This window comes from Heterodontus francisci, chromosome 23 (assembly GCF_036365525.1).
Source record: "Heterodontus francisci isolate sHetFra1 chromosome 23, sHetFra1.hap1, whole genome shotgun sequence".
Lineage (NCBI taxonomy): Eukaryota > Metazoa > Chordata > Chondrichthyes > Heterodontiformes > Heterodontidae > Heterodontus > Heterodontus francisci.
This window is the reverse complement of record NC_090393.1, coordinates 14,450,953-14,468,078: the sequence shown is the minus strand read 5'-3', so window position 1 is coordinate 14,468,078 and position 17,126 is coordinate 14,450,953. Positions and strand designations below refer to the sequence as shown.

General features: G+C 43.5%; 1 protein-coding gene across 1 annotated transcript in view; it reads left to right on the top strand.

Moving 5' to 3' along the window:
* Positions 1-15,560, top strand: part of LOC137382900 (seizure 6-like protein) — a 145,080-nt gene extending 129,520 nt beyond the window's left edge. The window contains exons 13-17 of the mRNA XM_068055478.1: positions 779-973; positions 4,960-4,992; positions 12,097-12,211; positions 13,906-14,008; positions 15,531-15,560. Of these exons, the coding sequence (XP_067911579.1) occupies positions 779-973; positions 4,960-4,992; positions 12,097-12,211; positions 13,906-14,008; positions 15,531-15,560 (476 nt within the window). The remainder of the gene's footprint in view (positions 1-778; positions 974-4,959; positions 4,993-12,096; positions 12,212-13,905; positions 14,009-15,530) is intronic.
* Positions 15,561-17,126: the final 1,566 nt, after the last annotated feature.

Sequence of the window (17,126 nt, the reverse complement as noted above, 5' to 3'; positions counted from 1 at the left end):
GGAACCATGAGCATAATTCACATTAGCAGCTCGGTACTTGCAGTGTTTGTCCATGCAAGTGTGCAACCTTCTCCCATTGTAATTCCAACCAGCAGAACTGCCCAAAATGATACTGGTGGAGATCCAGCATAGACCAGTTTGGTTGGGTCCCTGCCCTTTCTTTGGGATTTCCACTACCGCTCTTCCATTGGAATAATGGTAGGAGACCAGGAGACACTCCAGCAGAATTTCAGGGCCCTTCTCTGGACCCAAACATCACTGGGAAAATCAAAATGAAAAATTGTGGATGGAATTTTATCTTTAGGACAATTGCACTTTGTAAAGACGAATACCAGTTCCAAAATGGGGAGGCATTGCAGATGCAGGTGAGAAATACAGTCTGTATTTTGGGTGAGACATTAAACCAAGACTCCAGCTGCCCTCTCAGGTGAATGTAAAAGATCATACTGCACTATTTGAAGAAGAGCAAGCGAGTTCTCCTGAGTGTCCTGGGCAATATTTATCCCTCAACCAACATCACTAAAAAACAGATTGTCTGGTCATTATCACATTGCTGTTTGTGGGAGCTTGCTATGCGCAAATTGGCTGCCATGTTTCCTACATTATAACAGTGACTACACTTCAAAATTTCATTCATTAACTGTAAAGTGCTTTGAAGTGTCCTGCGTCATGAAAGACGCTATATAACTGAAAGTCTTTCTTTATTTCTGACTTGTCCCTCTTGCTTCTGATATCCCTTTGCCAACCATCTGAAATATTTTATCCCTTTTTGTTCCAGCTGAGGAGTCCGTAGCATGCGAGAACCCTGGACTACCAGAAAATGGTTACCAGATTCTGTATAAGCGGTTGTATCTGCCGGGAGAGACGTTGACCTTTATGTGTTATGAAGGGTTCGAGCTGGTTGGGGAGGTCACCATCAGATGCATCATAGCTCAACCATCTCACTGGAGCGGGCCACTGCCTTTATGTAGAGGTAAGGCCTCATGACATATGACCCTCAGAGGTTTCTGTGCTGGCACCGGATCCCCAGTATTGGTGGCAAAACTCCCAACTGCCCGGTGTAGCCAGAGCAATGGAGCAGTTGGATTGGGAGATTTGTCTGTAACTTCCAGAGTCCAAGCTTTGCACAGAGAATTGACAATAGATCAAGAGATTTGTATGGTATAGTGTAAAATAAGGCTTGGGCAGTGGATTGGGTGGGGGGGAGGTGGGGAAGGGTTAAGTTTGAGTGCTTTTCGGCTGGGCAATGGGTGGGCTTTGCAATGTGCCCATAAAAAGAAGGAGTCGGTGTGGGCAGCACATCAATTTGCTAAGCTACCTTAAAAGTGTTCTGTGTTCCTTAAAAATCAGCTCGCCGATCTGGAGGGGGGAAATCCACCAACTTGGCCAATTTTGAAGGGCCTGCAGCAGAACCTCAAAGGAGATCAGTGAAAGCATCAGGAGTGAAAGGAAGCATTAGTTTTGAGCCCCAGTCAATATTTTTGCAGCTACCTACAGGGACAAGGACACTAAATGTGGAAGTAGTTCAGCCTCAAAAACAATGAGATTTTTTTTAGATATATCTTACATGACGACATAGAACAAAGCAAAAGAAATCTTTCATAAATAGCTGGCTCATCTCACAAAAAGGTGAAAACTAATAACAGCTTTGAACATAAGCCAATGACATATTAAAACAAATAATTACACTGAAAGTGCAACAGAACATGCTTTTGTAAATTAAGCCACAGTTATAGCTAACATTCCTTCGGTAATATTGCTGATAATAAACCATAAGTATACTACAAGTATGAAAGACCATGCAGGTGATAAATATACTGGATTTATTGTGTGAGTTTTCTGGGAGCACAATTTCTCCCTCTTAACCCACCAACCCTCCATCCCTGGAAACTATATCAGGGGGTTGTCCAGGATTTTAGAAACTCCAATGAATTGCACTGTTAAACAACCAACTTATAATTATATTGTGCACCTAACATAGTGGAATGTTACGAGGTGCTTCAAATATGAGGATGGTCTGGCATTTAGACACCAAGCAGGAAAGGAGAAAAGGAGTTAGGGAGGTGACTGAAGAGACCAACAAAGAAAAGGTTTTTGAGGAGGATTTTGAAGGCGAAGGAAGTTAATAAGAGAGAAGAGTTCAGAGAGAAATTGTGCAATTGTGCAATGCACAGTGGTGAAGCATCCCCTGACTATTTAGCAATGGAAGCAAGGATCAGTGAAACATCCGATAGAGGACTGAAGGAGATCTGGATCTGGATCTGGATCTGGATCTGGATCTGGATCTGGATCTGGATCTGGATCTCATTTCTTTCTCTTTTCTGTACCAAATGACCTTTGCACTTCAGCCAGGTTTCTCAATTTTGAAAAAAAAAGAACCAGTCAACTCATCTCTCTCTGTCCTACAACCAACCACAGCATTCATTATTTTATCTTTAATAGTACAGATATATTCAACTCGCTCTTCGTTCATGTCCTAGCTGGGTGTAACCTGACAATGTTGAAATGGATTGCTGCCCAGCCCTGAAAATATTAGCAAGATCAAAGTCTTCAGCTCCATCATTTTCGATTAATCATTCCACATAATTGGAGTTGGGTTTTTTTTTCTGTATGTTTGGAAAGGTTTGGGAGTCACTGACAGAAATAGTTATGAATCAAGTATTTACAATCAGTAAAATAGCAGATTATTGGGAACTCTATTGCCCAAAACATGGTATGATGGCTATTCTATAGAGATTTACTTACAGTGCAAGATGTCTTTACACACTCTGATTATTTTCTATTGCTATCAATTCTTCAGTATCAGGACAATAGTGGGTGACCAAAATTAACCTCAGCCAGGATAGAAAAAGAGACCACTGAGGTTCACACTCATGATCACTATCCAGTAACACTAGCTAGAAAGTGTGGCTCCATGAGCACCGAGTGAGGACTCCAAATAATGCTCTTATTTTAGATTCTTTGCAATCCAAAATTGAAATGAAAAAGAAATAACTTTTTCATGCTTTGAAAACATTAAAGTCAACATCACTTAGCAGTTCAGCCTTGTTAGCAAGCTTTACCTTCAGTCTTCCTCGCTAGGGCCGCTCATCTCCAATCAGTTGTCTAATTGATGCCCCACTAACTATAAATTCCAGGGTTCAGTAGACTAGTGCAAAAGCAAAATACTGCAGGTGCTGGAGATCTGAAATAAAAACAGACAATGCTGGAAACACTCACACAGCATCTGTGGAGAGAGAAACAGGGCGGCACAGTGGCGCAGTGGTTAGCACCGCAGCCTCACAGCTCCAGGGACCCGGGTTCGATTCCGGGTACTGCCTGTGTGGAGTTTGCAAGTTCTCCCTGTGTCTGCGTGGGTTTTCTCCGGGTGCTCCGGTTTCCTCCCACAAGCCAAAAGACTTGCAGGTTGATAGGTAAATTGGCCATTATAAATTGTCACTAGTATAGGTAGGTGGTAGGGAAATATAGGGACAGGTGGGGATGTTTGGTAGGAATATGGGATTAGTGTAGGATTAGTATAAATGGGTGGTTGATGTTTGGCACAGACTCGGTGGGCCGAAGGGCCTGTTTCAGTGCTGTATCTCTAATCTAAACATTTTAAGTCAATGACCTTTCAGAAGAAGTCAGTGATTTAACATTTTATAAGCCTGGGAAAAGGGGGAGGAGGGAGGGGAAGAAAGGAAAGAACAAAGGGGAAGGTCCGTGATGGGGTGGAAGGCAGGAGTGATAAAATGACAAAAGGGATGATGGTGTAAGGCCTCTGATGCTGCCTGACCTGTTGAGTGTTTCCAGTATTTTCTTTTTATATTACAGTAGACTAGCAGTCATGCTATTGGCCTACCAGCCCTACCTAATCTGGCCTATGTTGACTCCAGTCCCACATTATATACTTGACTCAATGCCCTCAGGGCAATTAGGGATGGACAATAGATACTGCATTGAAAGTGTTGTCCACTTGTCAAGGACAAAAAAATGTTAGCTACTGAAATGAAGCATGGAACTAAGTGAACATCCATAAATGCTGATAGTGTATCACTGCACCCCACAGCCGAAAAGCCTGCCATTATTCACTGACCAGACTCTCGTGTGAAGCATAGTGACTTAGGTGAGGTATCACAGTGCTGCTACAGTCGAAGGAAACACAGCCCGATTAGGAAAAGCTTTCAAGAAAGTGAAAAAATGTAGGGGTGTGGGGACAATCGAGGGATGTATGTGTGGCACACAGAAAGAAAGACTTGCATTTATATATCACCTTTCACAACCTCAAGATGTCCCAAAGTGCTTTACAGCCAATGCAGTAATTTAGAAGTGTAATCACTGTTGTAATACAGGAAATACAACAGCAATTTGTGAACAGCAAGCTCCCACAAACAGGAATATGATAATGACCAGGTAATCAGTTTTAGTGATGTTGACTGAGGGTTAAATAGTAGCCAGAACACTGGCTAACTCCCCTGCTCTTCTTTGAAATAGTGCCAGGGGATCTTTTATCCCAACTTAAGAGAGCAAATGGAGCCTCAGTTTAATGTCTCATCCAGAAGATAGCACCTCCAGCAGTACAACTTCCCTCAGTTTTGCACTGGAGTGTCAGCCTAGATTTTCTACACTCAAGTCTCCAGAGTGGGACTTAAACCTACAACTTCTGGTCTCAGATACAAGAGTGCTACCAACTGAGCCACTTTGAGTGTGGGCCACTAAACTTTCAGCAACACAATTTACAATCATCCATGGTAGGACAAGTGATTTGTTTTTGCTCAGATCTACTCAGGCACCTTGATTGGGTTTTGTTAAGTAAAACTGAGGTATTTAGGCAGCAAATAGTCTTAATTGCATGATGTTGTGCTGTAACATCTACTTACGGGATTGGCCTGGTGAGCTAGTATCCTTAAAAAGAATTACACAACCTATTCAGGGATTTTCATTTAAAAAAGAAAACTATTTCTTGTTTTTTATTTTCAGCTGCTCAGTATGGCTTTGAACACTCGTTGGAAGGTAAGTTGATAACAGGGCTTTAATTGTCACTGTGGGCTGATTACAAGAAGGGTAATTAACTGGCTGAGCATTAATGTAGCTTTAGTGATTACGATTAAATTGTAAAAACTACAATAACATTATTTTTTAAGCTGTTCCTGGAAGATTTTTTGAAAAATGTTTTGGCCTGCATATTTTGTGGAATAATTTCTGAGTCATGGGGAATAGATTTTTCTTTCATTTTTGCCACCCAGTACTAGCATTAAGCTCTCCCATGCCAGGTATAGCTCTATCGGATGCAGAGTAAAGTTCCCTCAATACTATCAAATCAAATTCTCGCAGGTCACTTAGTGTGGGTTGGACACAGAGTAAAACTCTCTCTACAATGTCTCATCAATCACTTCCAGGTCAGGAACAGCATGTGTTCAATGCAGAATACATTTTCCTCTATATTACTAACTTGCAGGCCAGGTACAGCATGGGTTAGATATAGAGTAAATCACCATCTATACTGTCCTATCAAATTCTCAAAGATCAGACATAGCATGGGCTGGATGTAAAGTTCCATTTATGCTGTCCTTTCAAACTCTCATAGGTCAGATATAGCATGGATTGGATGTAGAATATAGCATCATCTAGCCTGTCCCACCAAACTCTCCGAGGTCGGATGTAACAGGCTTTGAATGTAGAGTAAAACACCATTTACGCTGTCCTATGAAACGACTCCCAGATCAGATATAGCATGGGTTAGTTGTAAAGTTCCATCTACACTGTCTGATCTAGTTCTCCCAGGTCTGATATAGTATAGGCTAGATGCAGAGTAATAATCTTTCAAACGTACCTAACTACCTGACTTATTGCCAACCCCAGAATCACACCTCCTTCTGCATCAGTGAGAGCATTTATTTTGTTCCCTACACCACCCTTGTGGACTTCAACAGTGAGCCTGTCCATTTTGTTCTGATGTGTGAGCCGTTTCATGCTGTGGACTCACACCCATGTGGGCAGTAACTCTCCCTTCCACACCATCACTTCTTCCTCTTTCACGCAAAACAGTTATACCAGCTCAAATGCCACGCTGAGGAGCTGATGTCTAAGCAAGGCAGCAGAACTCAGATGTGGATGTGTATGCTGACCTAGATTACAGGCCACAATGCAAACAGGACAGTAATATTGCTCAGCATTGGCAGTCAGTGGTCAACAGGCATAATGGAAACCAGGAAAGGCAAGTTGGAGCATGGTTCAGTTAGAATTTGCCTGATGGTTTATTGGGTAAATACATTTCTGGGTGTTCTGCTGAGCATTGCCAAGGAACGTCCATATCTACCCTGCATTGACTCTATTTGGGGTAATGGCAGGGGGATGGAAACCAGCAGATAGAAGTAGAAAAGAGGAATAAGGTGCATAAAGGAATGAGAGTACTGGATAGTACTAGAGAAGGATGTTGTACCATATTAGATGGCAGCTGACTAAGAAGGACTATGAGGAATGCATAGACAGGTTATGAATACATGTATATAAATGCACAAGGTGTGCTGAACAAGGTTGGCAATCTACAAGCACAAATAGCCATCTGGGAGTATCAGGTAGTGGCATTAACGGAAACATGGTTTAAAAATGGTGAGGACTGGGCACTTATTATTCACAAATACAAAGTGTTCAGAACAGATAGGGAAGGAAAAAAGGTAGGTGGGTGGCAGTACTGATTAGGGAAGACATTGTTGGAAGAGAGGATGTCCTTGAGGGGGCACGGACAAAATCCATTTGGTTAGAGTTGAGAAGCAAAAAGGGTATGATCACGTTACTGAGGGTATTCTATAAGCCTCCAAAGAGTGACAGAGCGATACAGGAGCAAATCTGCAGGGAAATCACAGAGGTGTGCAATAATTATAGAATGGTGATTTTGGACTTTAATCAGCCAAATATCGATTGGGATAATGTTAGAGTAAAGGGAAAGGAGTGGAGGAATTTATGAAGTGTGTTCAGAGGAACATCCCTGACCGAGTATGTTCTCGGCCAACTAGCAAGGAGGCAATGCTGGATCTGGTGCTGGGAAATGAGGTGGGCCAAGTGGACCAAGTGTCTGTGGGGGAACACTTGGGTAAGAGTAATCATCGTATCATAAGGTTTAGATTAGTAATGGAGAAGAGCAAGGAACAATCTAAAGTAGAACTTCTAAACTGGAAGAGGACTAACTTCAATGGGATGAGAAGACATCTAGTCAGGGTACTGGGGAACCAAAGACTGACAGGAAAAACTGTCACAGAGCAATGGGTGAGTTTAAGGAGGAGATGTTTCAGGTGCAGGCTAGGTTCATTCCAACAATGACGAAAGATAGCGGAACAAAAGCCAGGGCTCCTTGGAATTACGAGGGAGATAGGGAGCATGATGAAACAAAAAAAAAACGAACATACATACGAACATATGAATTATAAGCAGGAGTAAGCCACTCGGCTCCTCAAGCTTGCTTTGTCATTCAACAAGATCATGGCTGATCTGATTGTAACCTCAACTCCACATTCCCGCTTACCCCGATAACCTTTCACCTCCTTGCTTATGATGAATCTATCTACCTCTGCCTTAAAAATATTGAAAAACTCGGCTTTCACTGCCTTTTGAGGAAGAGAATTCCTAAGACTCACGACTCTCTGAAAGAAAAAATTTCTCCTCATCTCTGTCTTAAGTGGGCGGCCCCTTATTTTTAAACAGTGATCCCTAGTTCTAGATTCTCCCACGAAAGGAAACATCCTTTCTACATTCACCCTGTCAAGACCCCTCAGGATCTTATATGTTTCAATCAAGTTGCCTCTTACTCTTCTAAACTCCAACGGATACAAGCCTAGTCCGTCCAACCTTTCCTCATAAGACAACCCGCCCATTCCAGGTATTAGTCTAGTAAACCTTCTCTGAACTGCTTCCAACGCATCTACATCCTTCCTTAAATAAGGAGACCAACACTGTACACAGTACTCCAGGTGTGGTCTCACCAATGCCCTGTATAACTGTAGCATATCCTCCCTACTTTTGTATTCAATTCCTCTCACAATAAATGATAACATTCTATTAGCTTTTCTAATTACTTGCTGTACCTGCATACTAACCTTTTGCGATTCATGCACTAAAATACCCAGATCCCTCTGCATCTCAGGGCTCCGCAATCTCTCACCATTTAGATAATAGTCTTCATTTTTATTCTTCCTGCCAAAATGGACAATTTGACATTTTCCCACATTATACTCCATTTGCCAGATCTTTGCCCACTCACTTAACCTATCTATAGCCCTTTGCAGCCTCCATATGTTCTCTTCACAACTTACTTTCCTACCTAACTTTGTGTCATCAGCAAATTTAGCAACCATACCTTCGGTCCCTTCATCCAAGTCATTTCTATAAATTGTAAAAAGTTGAGGCCCCAGCACTGATCCCTGTGTCACACCACTCATTACATCTTGCCAACCAGAAAATGACCCATTTATGCCTACTCTCTGTTTCCTGTTAGCTAGCCAATCTTCTGTCCATGCCAATATGTAACCCACTACACCATGAGCTTTTATTTTGTGCAATAACCTTTGATGTGGCACCTTATCAAATACCTTCTGGAAATGTAAGTACACTACATCCACTGGTTCCCCTTTATCCACAGCACATGTTAGTTCTTCAAAGAATTCTAATAAATTGGTTAAACATGATTTCCCTTTCATAAAACCATATTGACACTGCCTGATTACCTTGAATTTTTCTAAGTGCCCAGCTAGCTTCTGACATTTTCCCTATGACGGATGTTAAGCTAACTGGCCTGTAGTTTCCTGCTTTCTGTCTTCCTCCCTTTTTGAATAATGGAGTTACATTCGCTATTTTTCAATCTAATGGAACCTTCCCCAAATCTAGAGAATTTTGGAAAATTAAGAACCAACGCATCAACTATCTCACTAGCCACTTCTTTTAAGACCCTAGGATGAAGTCCATCAGGACCCGGGGACTGGTCGGCCCGCAGCTCCAACAATTTGCTCGGTATCACTTCCCTGGCGATTGTAATTTTCTTGAGTTCCTCCCTCCCTTCCATTTCCTGATTTATAGCTATTTCTGGGGTGTTGCTTGTATAGTGAAGACCGATGCAAAATACTTGTTCAATTCACCTACCATCTCCTTATTTTCCATTATTAATTCCCCAGACTCACTTCCTATAGGACCAATGCTTGCTTTGTTAACTCTTTTCTATATCTATAGAAACTTGTACTATCTGCCTTTATATTTCTTGCCAGGTTTCTCGTGCCGGGCTTCCCATGCGGCAACAGAGCTGCCCGCCGCAAGGCTAATTGTGGCTGCAGGGGGGAAGAAGCCCTTAATTAGGGGTTCATTGCCCAGTTAAGGGCCTGAATTGGCAGCGGGGCGGGAAGGTCGTTCACAGGCCTTCCCACCCAGGACTAAATTTCGGTCCGTCACCGCCACCATCCCACCCGATTTTATGCTCTCCCGGCCTCAAAACCTGCCGCGGGGGACAGCAGAAAATTGCACCCAATAAGTTGAGAAGGGAAGTGAAGAGGGAAATAAGACCAGCAAAGAGAGAATAGAATGGTAGTTAACATAAAAGGGAACCCAAAAGTCTTATACTGGCATATAAATAGTAAGTGGGTAGTAAGAGAATGGGTGGGGGCTATTAGAGGTACAGAGCAAGGCTAAAATGCATAATGAGTGCATTGTATCAGTGTTTACAAAGGAAGAGGATGCTGACAAAACATCGGTAGAAGTGGAGAAGACAGAGGTAATGGATGGGGTGAAAATTGATAGGAAAGATATACTGGAAAGGCTGGCTATACATAGAGTGGATTAGTCACCTGGTCCGGATGTCTTGCATCTCACCTTGAAAAAGGAAGTGGGATGGAGATAGCAGAAGGGCTTGCCATAATCTTTTGATTTTCTCTAGATATAGGGGAGATGTCAGAGGATTGGAAAGTGGCAAACCCTTATTCAAGAAAGGGTGTAAGGATATTACTAGCATCTGTAGGGCAGTTAGTTTAACCCCGGGCCGAGCAATAAAATCAGAATGTGACCCTCCGCCCAAAAAGGTTGGACAACCCTGGGCTAGCAGAATGGGTGGACAGGTGGCAGATGGAATTTAATACAGAGAAGTATGAGGTGATGCCTTTTGGCCTAAGGAATAGGGAGAGGTAATGTATATTTAATGACACAGTTCCACAGAGTGTCCTGGAACAGAGGGACCTGGGGGTTCACATCCATAGATCTTTGAAGGTGGCAGGACCTATTGAGAGAGTAATTAGCAATGCATATGGGATCTTGGGCTTTGTAAATCAAGGTATTGAATACAAAGGCAGAGAAGTTATGCTGAACCTTTATAATGCTCTGTTTAGGCCACAACTAGAATATTGCATGCAGTTTTGGTCACCACACTACAGGAAAGATGTGGGGGTCCTTGAGAGGGTGCAGAGGATATTTACCAGAATGATTCCAGGGATGAGGGATTTTAGCTACAAGGTTAGTTTGGAGAAGCTGTAGTTGTTCTCCCTGGAGCAAAGGAGATTGGGGGGAGATTTGCCAGGGGTGTACAAGATTATGATAGGTTTAGATATAGTAGACAAAGAAAAGCTGTTCCCATAGCTAATGCTAAAAAGACTAGGGGGCACAAATTCAAGGCTTTGAGTAAGAGATTCAGAGGGAATGTGAGGAGGAACTTTTTTACACAGCGTGTGGTAATGACCTGGAACTTGCTGCTTACGAGGGTGGTGGAAGTGGAGGCAATCAATGATTTCAAAAGAAAATTGAATGGCCACTTGAAGGAAATAAATTTTCAAGGCTATGGAGATAAAGCAGGCAAATGGGACTGACTGGATTGCTCTACAGAGAGCTGGCATGGACTTGATGGGCTGAATGACCTCCCTCTGTGCTATATTGATACTATGGGCTGAATTTTACACTGCCCCAGCGGGTCGGATGGTGGCATGGGGGTGGATAGGAGCGACGTAAAATTAAGCGGGAGACGCCGGGAGGCCTTCCCGCCCTGCTCCCGCTTCCGGCCAACTTTACGGCGGTTGGGCCGGGGGGTGGAGAACGGCCTGCCTGCCCCAGGCCATTCAAGGCCCTTAAGCGGCCACTTAAGGGCCCTCGCCCGCCTCCATGGGTATTTTGCCCGTGGCAAGCGGGCGTGCTGGGGACATGAAAGGCTGCCCAGCGATAGCTGCCGGCCTTTCCGCGCGCTGAGGCGGTGCCATGGCTGTCGGGCACAGGATGCCTGATTGAGGGCCGCCCCCACCTCCCAACCCAACCCCTGGACCCAAGACGCCCACCCTCCCCCCAAACGCCCACCCTAGCCTCACCAGGGCACGACCGATAGCCCTGGTGAGGCATGCCCAACTTACCTTCACTCCTGGCTCCATGTCATCGGCTGGGCTGCAGTCCCAGCAGTGGCCACCGTTCCTTCTGGCACTGCTAGGGCTAAGAGCTGCCGGCCCGCTGATTGGCCAGCAGCTCACTGAGGCGGTACCTCCTCCTTCAAGCGGGTGGAAGTCCCGCCTCGGGGCAATTAAAGCCCGGGGACCCATAAAATAAGGGACGGATCCCCAGGCTAGGCGGAAGTGGGTTCGCCTAAGGTAAAATCCAGCCCTATGACTCTATGACTACATACACCCTCAGAACCCATACAAGGGTGGAAAACGATATGCTATTTGTATCTGATATAATACTTCTACCAAATTCTTCTCCCTTGAAGTCAATGAAAAGCAAAATCAGGCATGGTGTATAATGGCTGGCCTATCTGCTAACACTTATTTTGTACTACCATCTAAAGTTAAAATTAGCCCTTTTGTGTTAAAATAGCAAAGGATTCTCAAGGGAAATATATTATTACTGCTAAAATAATTTCAAAACCATTTCCTTTAAGTGAGAAGTGTTATACCCACTATATCTCACTCACAAAGAATGGGCACTTACCCAAAGTACTAGGCCATGGGAACAACTCCCAACAGAACCATGCTCCAGCAGGAGTCCGTGCTTTCAGGGAAAGGTGGGAGAAAAATTGAGAGGGTAAAGGGAGGAGATGAATTGAAAATGGTTAAGTGAGTGAGAGAGCTTTGCAATAATAAAGTCACTTCTCAGTTGCTTCCCCTCCAGTAGCAGAGACAGCTGTGGAGACATCGATGGAAGGTGGGAATATGGCTCTGGCGATATTCATTCCCATCCTCATCATCTCCATACTGCTGGGAAGCGCCTACATTTACGTCACCAGGTAAGCGAGCAATAATCCTTTGGACTCCTTTGAATACTGTAGTACTTGTCAGTAGATTAGCACAGTGCAAACTCACCAAGGCTTTGTCAGCAGCACCTTTCAAAACCACGGCCTCCACCACACAGAAGGACAAGGGCAACAGGTACATGGGAACACACACACCACCCAACCCCGCCCCCATCACCTCCTCCAAATTCCCCTCCATGTCACACATTGTCCCGACTTGGACATATAATTGCCATTCGTTCAACCTGACAGCACTTTGGAAGCACCTTCACCACATGGACTGCAGCGGTTCAAGAAGGCAGCTCACCACCACCTTCTCAAGGGCAACTAGGGATGGGTAATAAATACTGTCCTTGCCAGTGATGCCCACATCCCGAGAATGAATTTTTTTTTTCAAAAGAGCTTTTAACTACACCTAATTTTACTAATAATCTACTTGTCCTTTTTGGATACAATTATAACTCTATGTGTGTTTCTTTGTGCTAAACAAGGTGAGACAGATTTTCTAATCTGTGATGTCTGTGCCAGTTATCAGGTATGCACAAGGTATGGCATGGGTTAGATGTAACTCTGTATAATACTAACAACTGGATTGAAATTGTGCTGTTGGATATTAATAGCGAATATGTTGACTGATCATATGAAATTTTAACAAAGCCCCTAACTGCATGGGCCAAATAGCAGACAAGTGAATTTCATGTGAGCCCATCAGTGGGATTTCAACCCTAATATGTCTTAACTCCTCCTTTCTCACAACACCATGACATTTTTCCAATCTCCACATGAGCCTGTTTGAGACAAAGCTATTAGTTACAGATAGAATTGAGTTGTTGGATGACATTGATTTTTTGTTCTGGTTTTGGTGTTGGCATTTATATTCATACAAAAGCAAGGGCAAGACACATAAGGCAGGACTGAAGGAAGGGAATTGGATGGGGATAGCAACGATGGTAGCGACAACAGCTGGTGTATTGAGATGGAGGGGACGGCTCACATGAAGGATGAGCTGCTCTCCGAGTGCTTTGGCAGCGAGGCACACAGATGGTCAATATTGTTCCTGCTTGCCCTCCTCCTTCGCCTCCTCCTGCATTTCTAGCTTCCCAGGTGGTGGTAAATGCTGGTCCTTCATGTTGGCAAAGTTATGCAACGTGCAACAGATGACCCCAAATCTAAATAACCGGTCAGGGTTGTACTGCAAAGCTCCTGCCGAATAGTCCGGGCAGCAGAAACATTGTTTGAGCACATTGATGATTTGTTCAATCGCCTTTCTTGTGGCAGGATGGCTCTTGTTGTGCCTGGGTACTTGACAGGAGTCATGAGCCAAGTCTGAAGGGGTAGCCCTTGCCAGCCTGTAACCTGATGGCCTAGTTGGAATAGAGGTGGCACAGAACACTGGTGGAGGATGAGTACATCATAACTGCTGCCAGTAAACTGGGCACAGATCCACTCTGTCTTTTCTCACAAACCAGATGGATATTGAGGGAGTAGAACCTCTTTCTATTGAGAAAGATGCCAGGATAGCAATGGGTAGCATGCGAGGCAATCTATGTGCAGCCTGTGGTACCTTGAACCCTGGGGAAGCCTGAAAAGTGGGTAAAGCTTCGTGCTTAACAGGTCAGCAAAAGCCTTGGATACGATTGTTTACCATCGTCTCTTATTCAATATTTCTCCCTGTTTCTCTATTCCAGATGCCGATATCACTCAAACCTGCGCCTGCCTCTCATGTCCTCTCACCCATACAGTCAAATCACCGTGGAAACTGCCTTCGACAATCCCATCTATGAAACAGGCGTACGTTACTGGTTTTCTTTCACTTGTGTAGAAGAGGGTTTAGTTTAGGCATCTCTCTGGGCCTATGTTCTTAAAGGTGTGGGGGAGGTAACAGTTAGAGATAGCAGAACATTTCTTGGTCCTGGAGAAGCCGATTGCAACCATTGTCACTGAATGTCGTGCAAATGTGGAAATGGTGCGAAACAACAAGAATGGCACATTTATGTCCTTGTGTTCCAAGATGGCATTACATGGTGCATGATGGCATCTGGTTATGTGTTGATAAGCAAAACTCAAAAGGTTCTTCCTAGCAACTTTATGGAGGCAGTAGATGGAAGCATAGATTCATTCAGGAGGCAGTATTGTAAATATGAACCATTTGCTCACTTGTCCACCAGTATATCATTAGGAATTAAAATGAGATTTGATGTATTTTTATTTGGTGGGATGGTGGGGACAGAATTTTATGCTCATTGAGGTGAAGGATGACAATGTTGGAGAATGGAATTCATAATACTTTTACTCTTCCAGTGTCGTGGCAAGTAGTTTGGTACCAAATTGTAAAGCCTAACAAAGTCCCAGTGCAATCCCTGCTCTGAGTTAGTTGAGGCAGCCAGAAGAACTACAGCAATTGAACATAGTATTCCTGGACTAGAGACAGGTGGACAAATCAGCCAGATTTCCAGCTCCTGATCACTGTAGAAGCCGCCACACTGGACAGCATATGCATAGCAGACATTGGCGGAACAGGATTGTGGCCAATCATGATAGACCTCAAATTGAATAGCCCCTCAAACTCTCAGGGATTAGGTTCACACATGAAGAATTCTACTTGGTCAATTACTTTTTTTTTATTCATTTCATGGGATGTGGACATCCCCAATTGCCCCTGACAACTAAGTGGCTTGCTAGGCCATTTCAGAGGGCAGTTAAAAGTCAACCACATTGCTGTTGGTCTGGAGTCACATGTCGGCCAGACCAGGTAAGGGCGGCAGATTTCCTTCCCTAAAGTGCATTACTGAACCAGATGGGTTTTTACGACAATTGATAGTTTCATGACACCATTACTGAGACTAGCTTTCACTTCCAAACATTGTCACGGCCCTGCTTCAATGTTCGGCTTCAGTACCTGTAAAGGCCAAAACATGACAACACAGTAAGATGTCCTTCATTGATAACTTAGAATCACAGAAGCCATTCAATTCATTGTGCCTGTACTGGCTCTTTGAAAGAGCTTTCCATTATGTCCCATTCCCTTTCCTTTCCCTCATAGCCCTGCAAATTTGTCCCCTACAAGTATTCCCTTAGATAGTTACAATTGAATCTGCTTCTACCACCCTTTCAGGCAGTGCATTCCACATCGTAAAACCTTGCTGCATTGAAAAAAGATTCTCCTCATCACGCCTCATGTTCTTTTGCTAGTTACTTTAATGGTGGTTACCTTGACGGTTTGAGATTGGTTTAACTCTTTTGTCATCATGACTGAGGCAGATAAAGAAAAACAATCTTATTGCTCTGTCTTTAATCCTCTGCTTGATTTCAGGACACGAGGGAATACGAAGTTTCCATATGAATAAACCCATGGAAGAGGCAGAATAGTGAGATTCCTGCAAACAGCCAGAATCTTTCCAGTGCTCTACGCAGAGAATGATGCTCCTCTGTCCTTTCGAATCCAGTATAGAAATTACTGACATTCCAGACCCAGCGCACCCTCTAAATGTATTGCAACCCAGCTGTGTTCCCCTGAAAATGGATCTTTGCAGCTCAACGTGGGGAAAAGCCTCCTCAAATTCACCAAAAATACATTTGGGTTGAACAGTTTAGGTAAAATAAAAATAAAAGTCATTCAGAGGCAAAACTGAGTATTTAAATGAAGACCAAAAGAGAATTTAAAACAAAACTATGGAGATTCATTTTTGGTCAAAGCAATTCCCCAATGTCTACCTATTAAAAAAGAAGTACATTACTTGTTTTATAAAAATATTCCTTGCGGCTCCCGTGAACTTGCTGACCGGGAAGAGCTCTCCTCGGTCTCAGAGTAGCTCTGTTGATCTTAATAGAAGGTGGTGGCAAGAGTCACTATTCAAACCAGCCCCTTGGAAGATACATCATCAGCCTGACACACTACACATGTGGAGGCAGACACTCTCCAGCATTAGCATCACCAGAGTGGGCTGGAGGGAAGAGGATCCAAAATGGCAGTATCTCCATTGGGTGGGAATTTAAGAAATCTCACTTTTAAAAGAAAACACCTCAAGGAATATTTTTACAAGTCTTTTTTGACATTGGTTCAGCACTTTGAACAAAAAGTATTGTATCTCTTTTGTGTCTCAGAAAAGGACATACATATATTTGCCTTTTGATGGGTGACTTTCTTGACAAATATTTTCTAAATGTCCCCTTTTTGCCTAACTGTACATAATCTGTGTACGCACTTTCCCTGAGTATATATGTATATGCTGGCACATACATGTGTATACATGCATGTACCGTACGTCTGTAAACTAAACAGCATATGTGTGTGATGTGCATCTGTGCATGTATATCCTTAATGTACATCTGCAGAATTCATGCATACCTGTGCTAACATACAGATTTTGTATTAGTGCGTCTGTTTACATATATTCTCCATATATAAGCAAAGCACATTACACCAGCACACCTGTATTGTGCAGCATTTTCTGCATTTACCTCATTGCTACTTGTTTATGAAGAGTTTTATTCTGCTGGTAAAGTTACACACAGGAGAATTCTGTTCTAGTTGCACTCGTCATTGTGATCAGTCACAACATCAGTATTACTATTTCTCCTCTTGCCCCCAGCTCTATATTATTCAATGACAAGCGCAGTTTAGCTCCTCCCAACGACAAAGCAAGTTTACCCAGTGAGTATCTGAGTGCTTTGGATCAGGAAGGTTTGGTTTTGATTCTCAGTTTGTGCTGTGCTAGCTGATCTTAGCCTCATTGCCCTGTAATTTAGGAAGTGGAGAGGGGAACAACCAGCTCAGCTTCTCATTTTTAATCACTGTCCACAATCCCAGGCATGTGATTACAGGAACAAGCTGAGCTGAGATGCTCACCCAACAGAACAACCTGTCAATGTTCTTTCGGGGCTCAAGGGATAGGGAGGGCGGCACAGT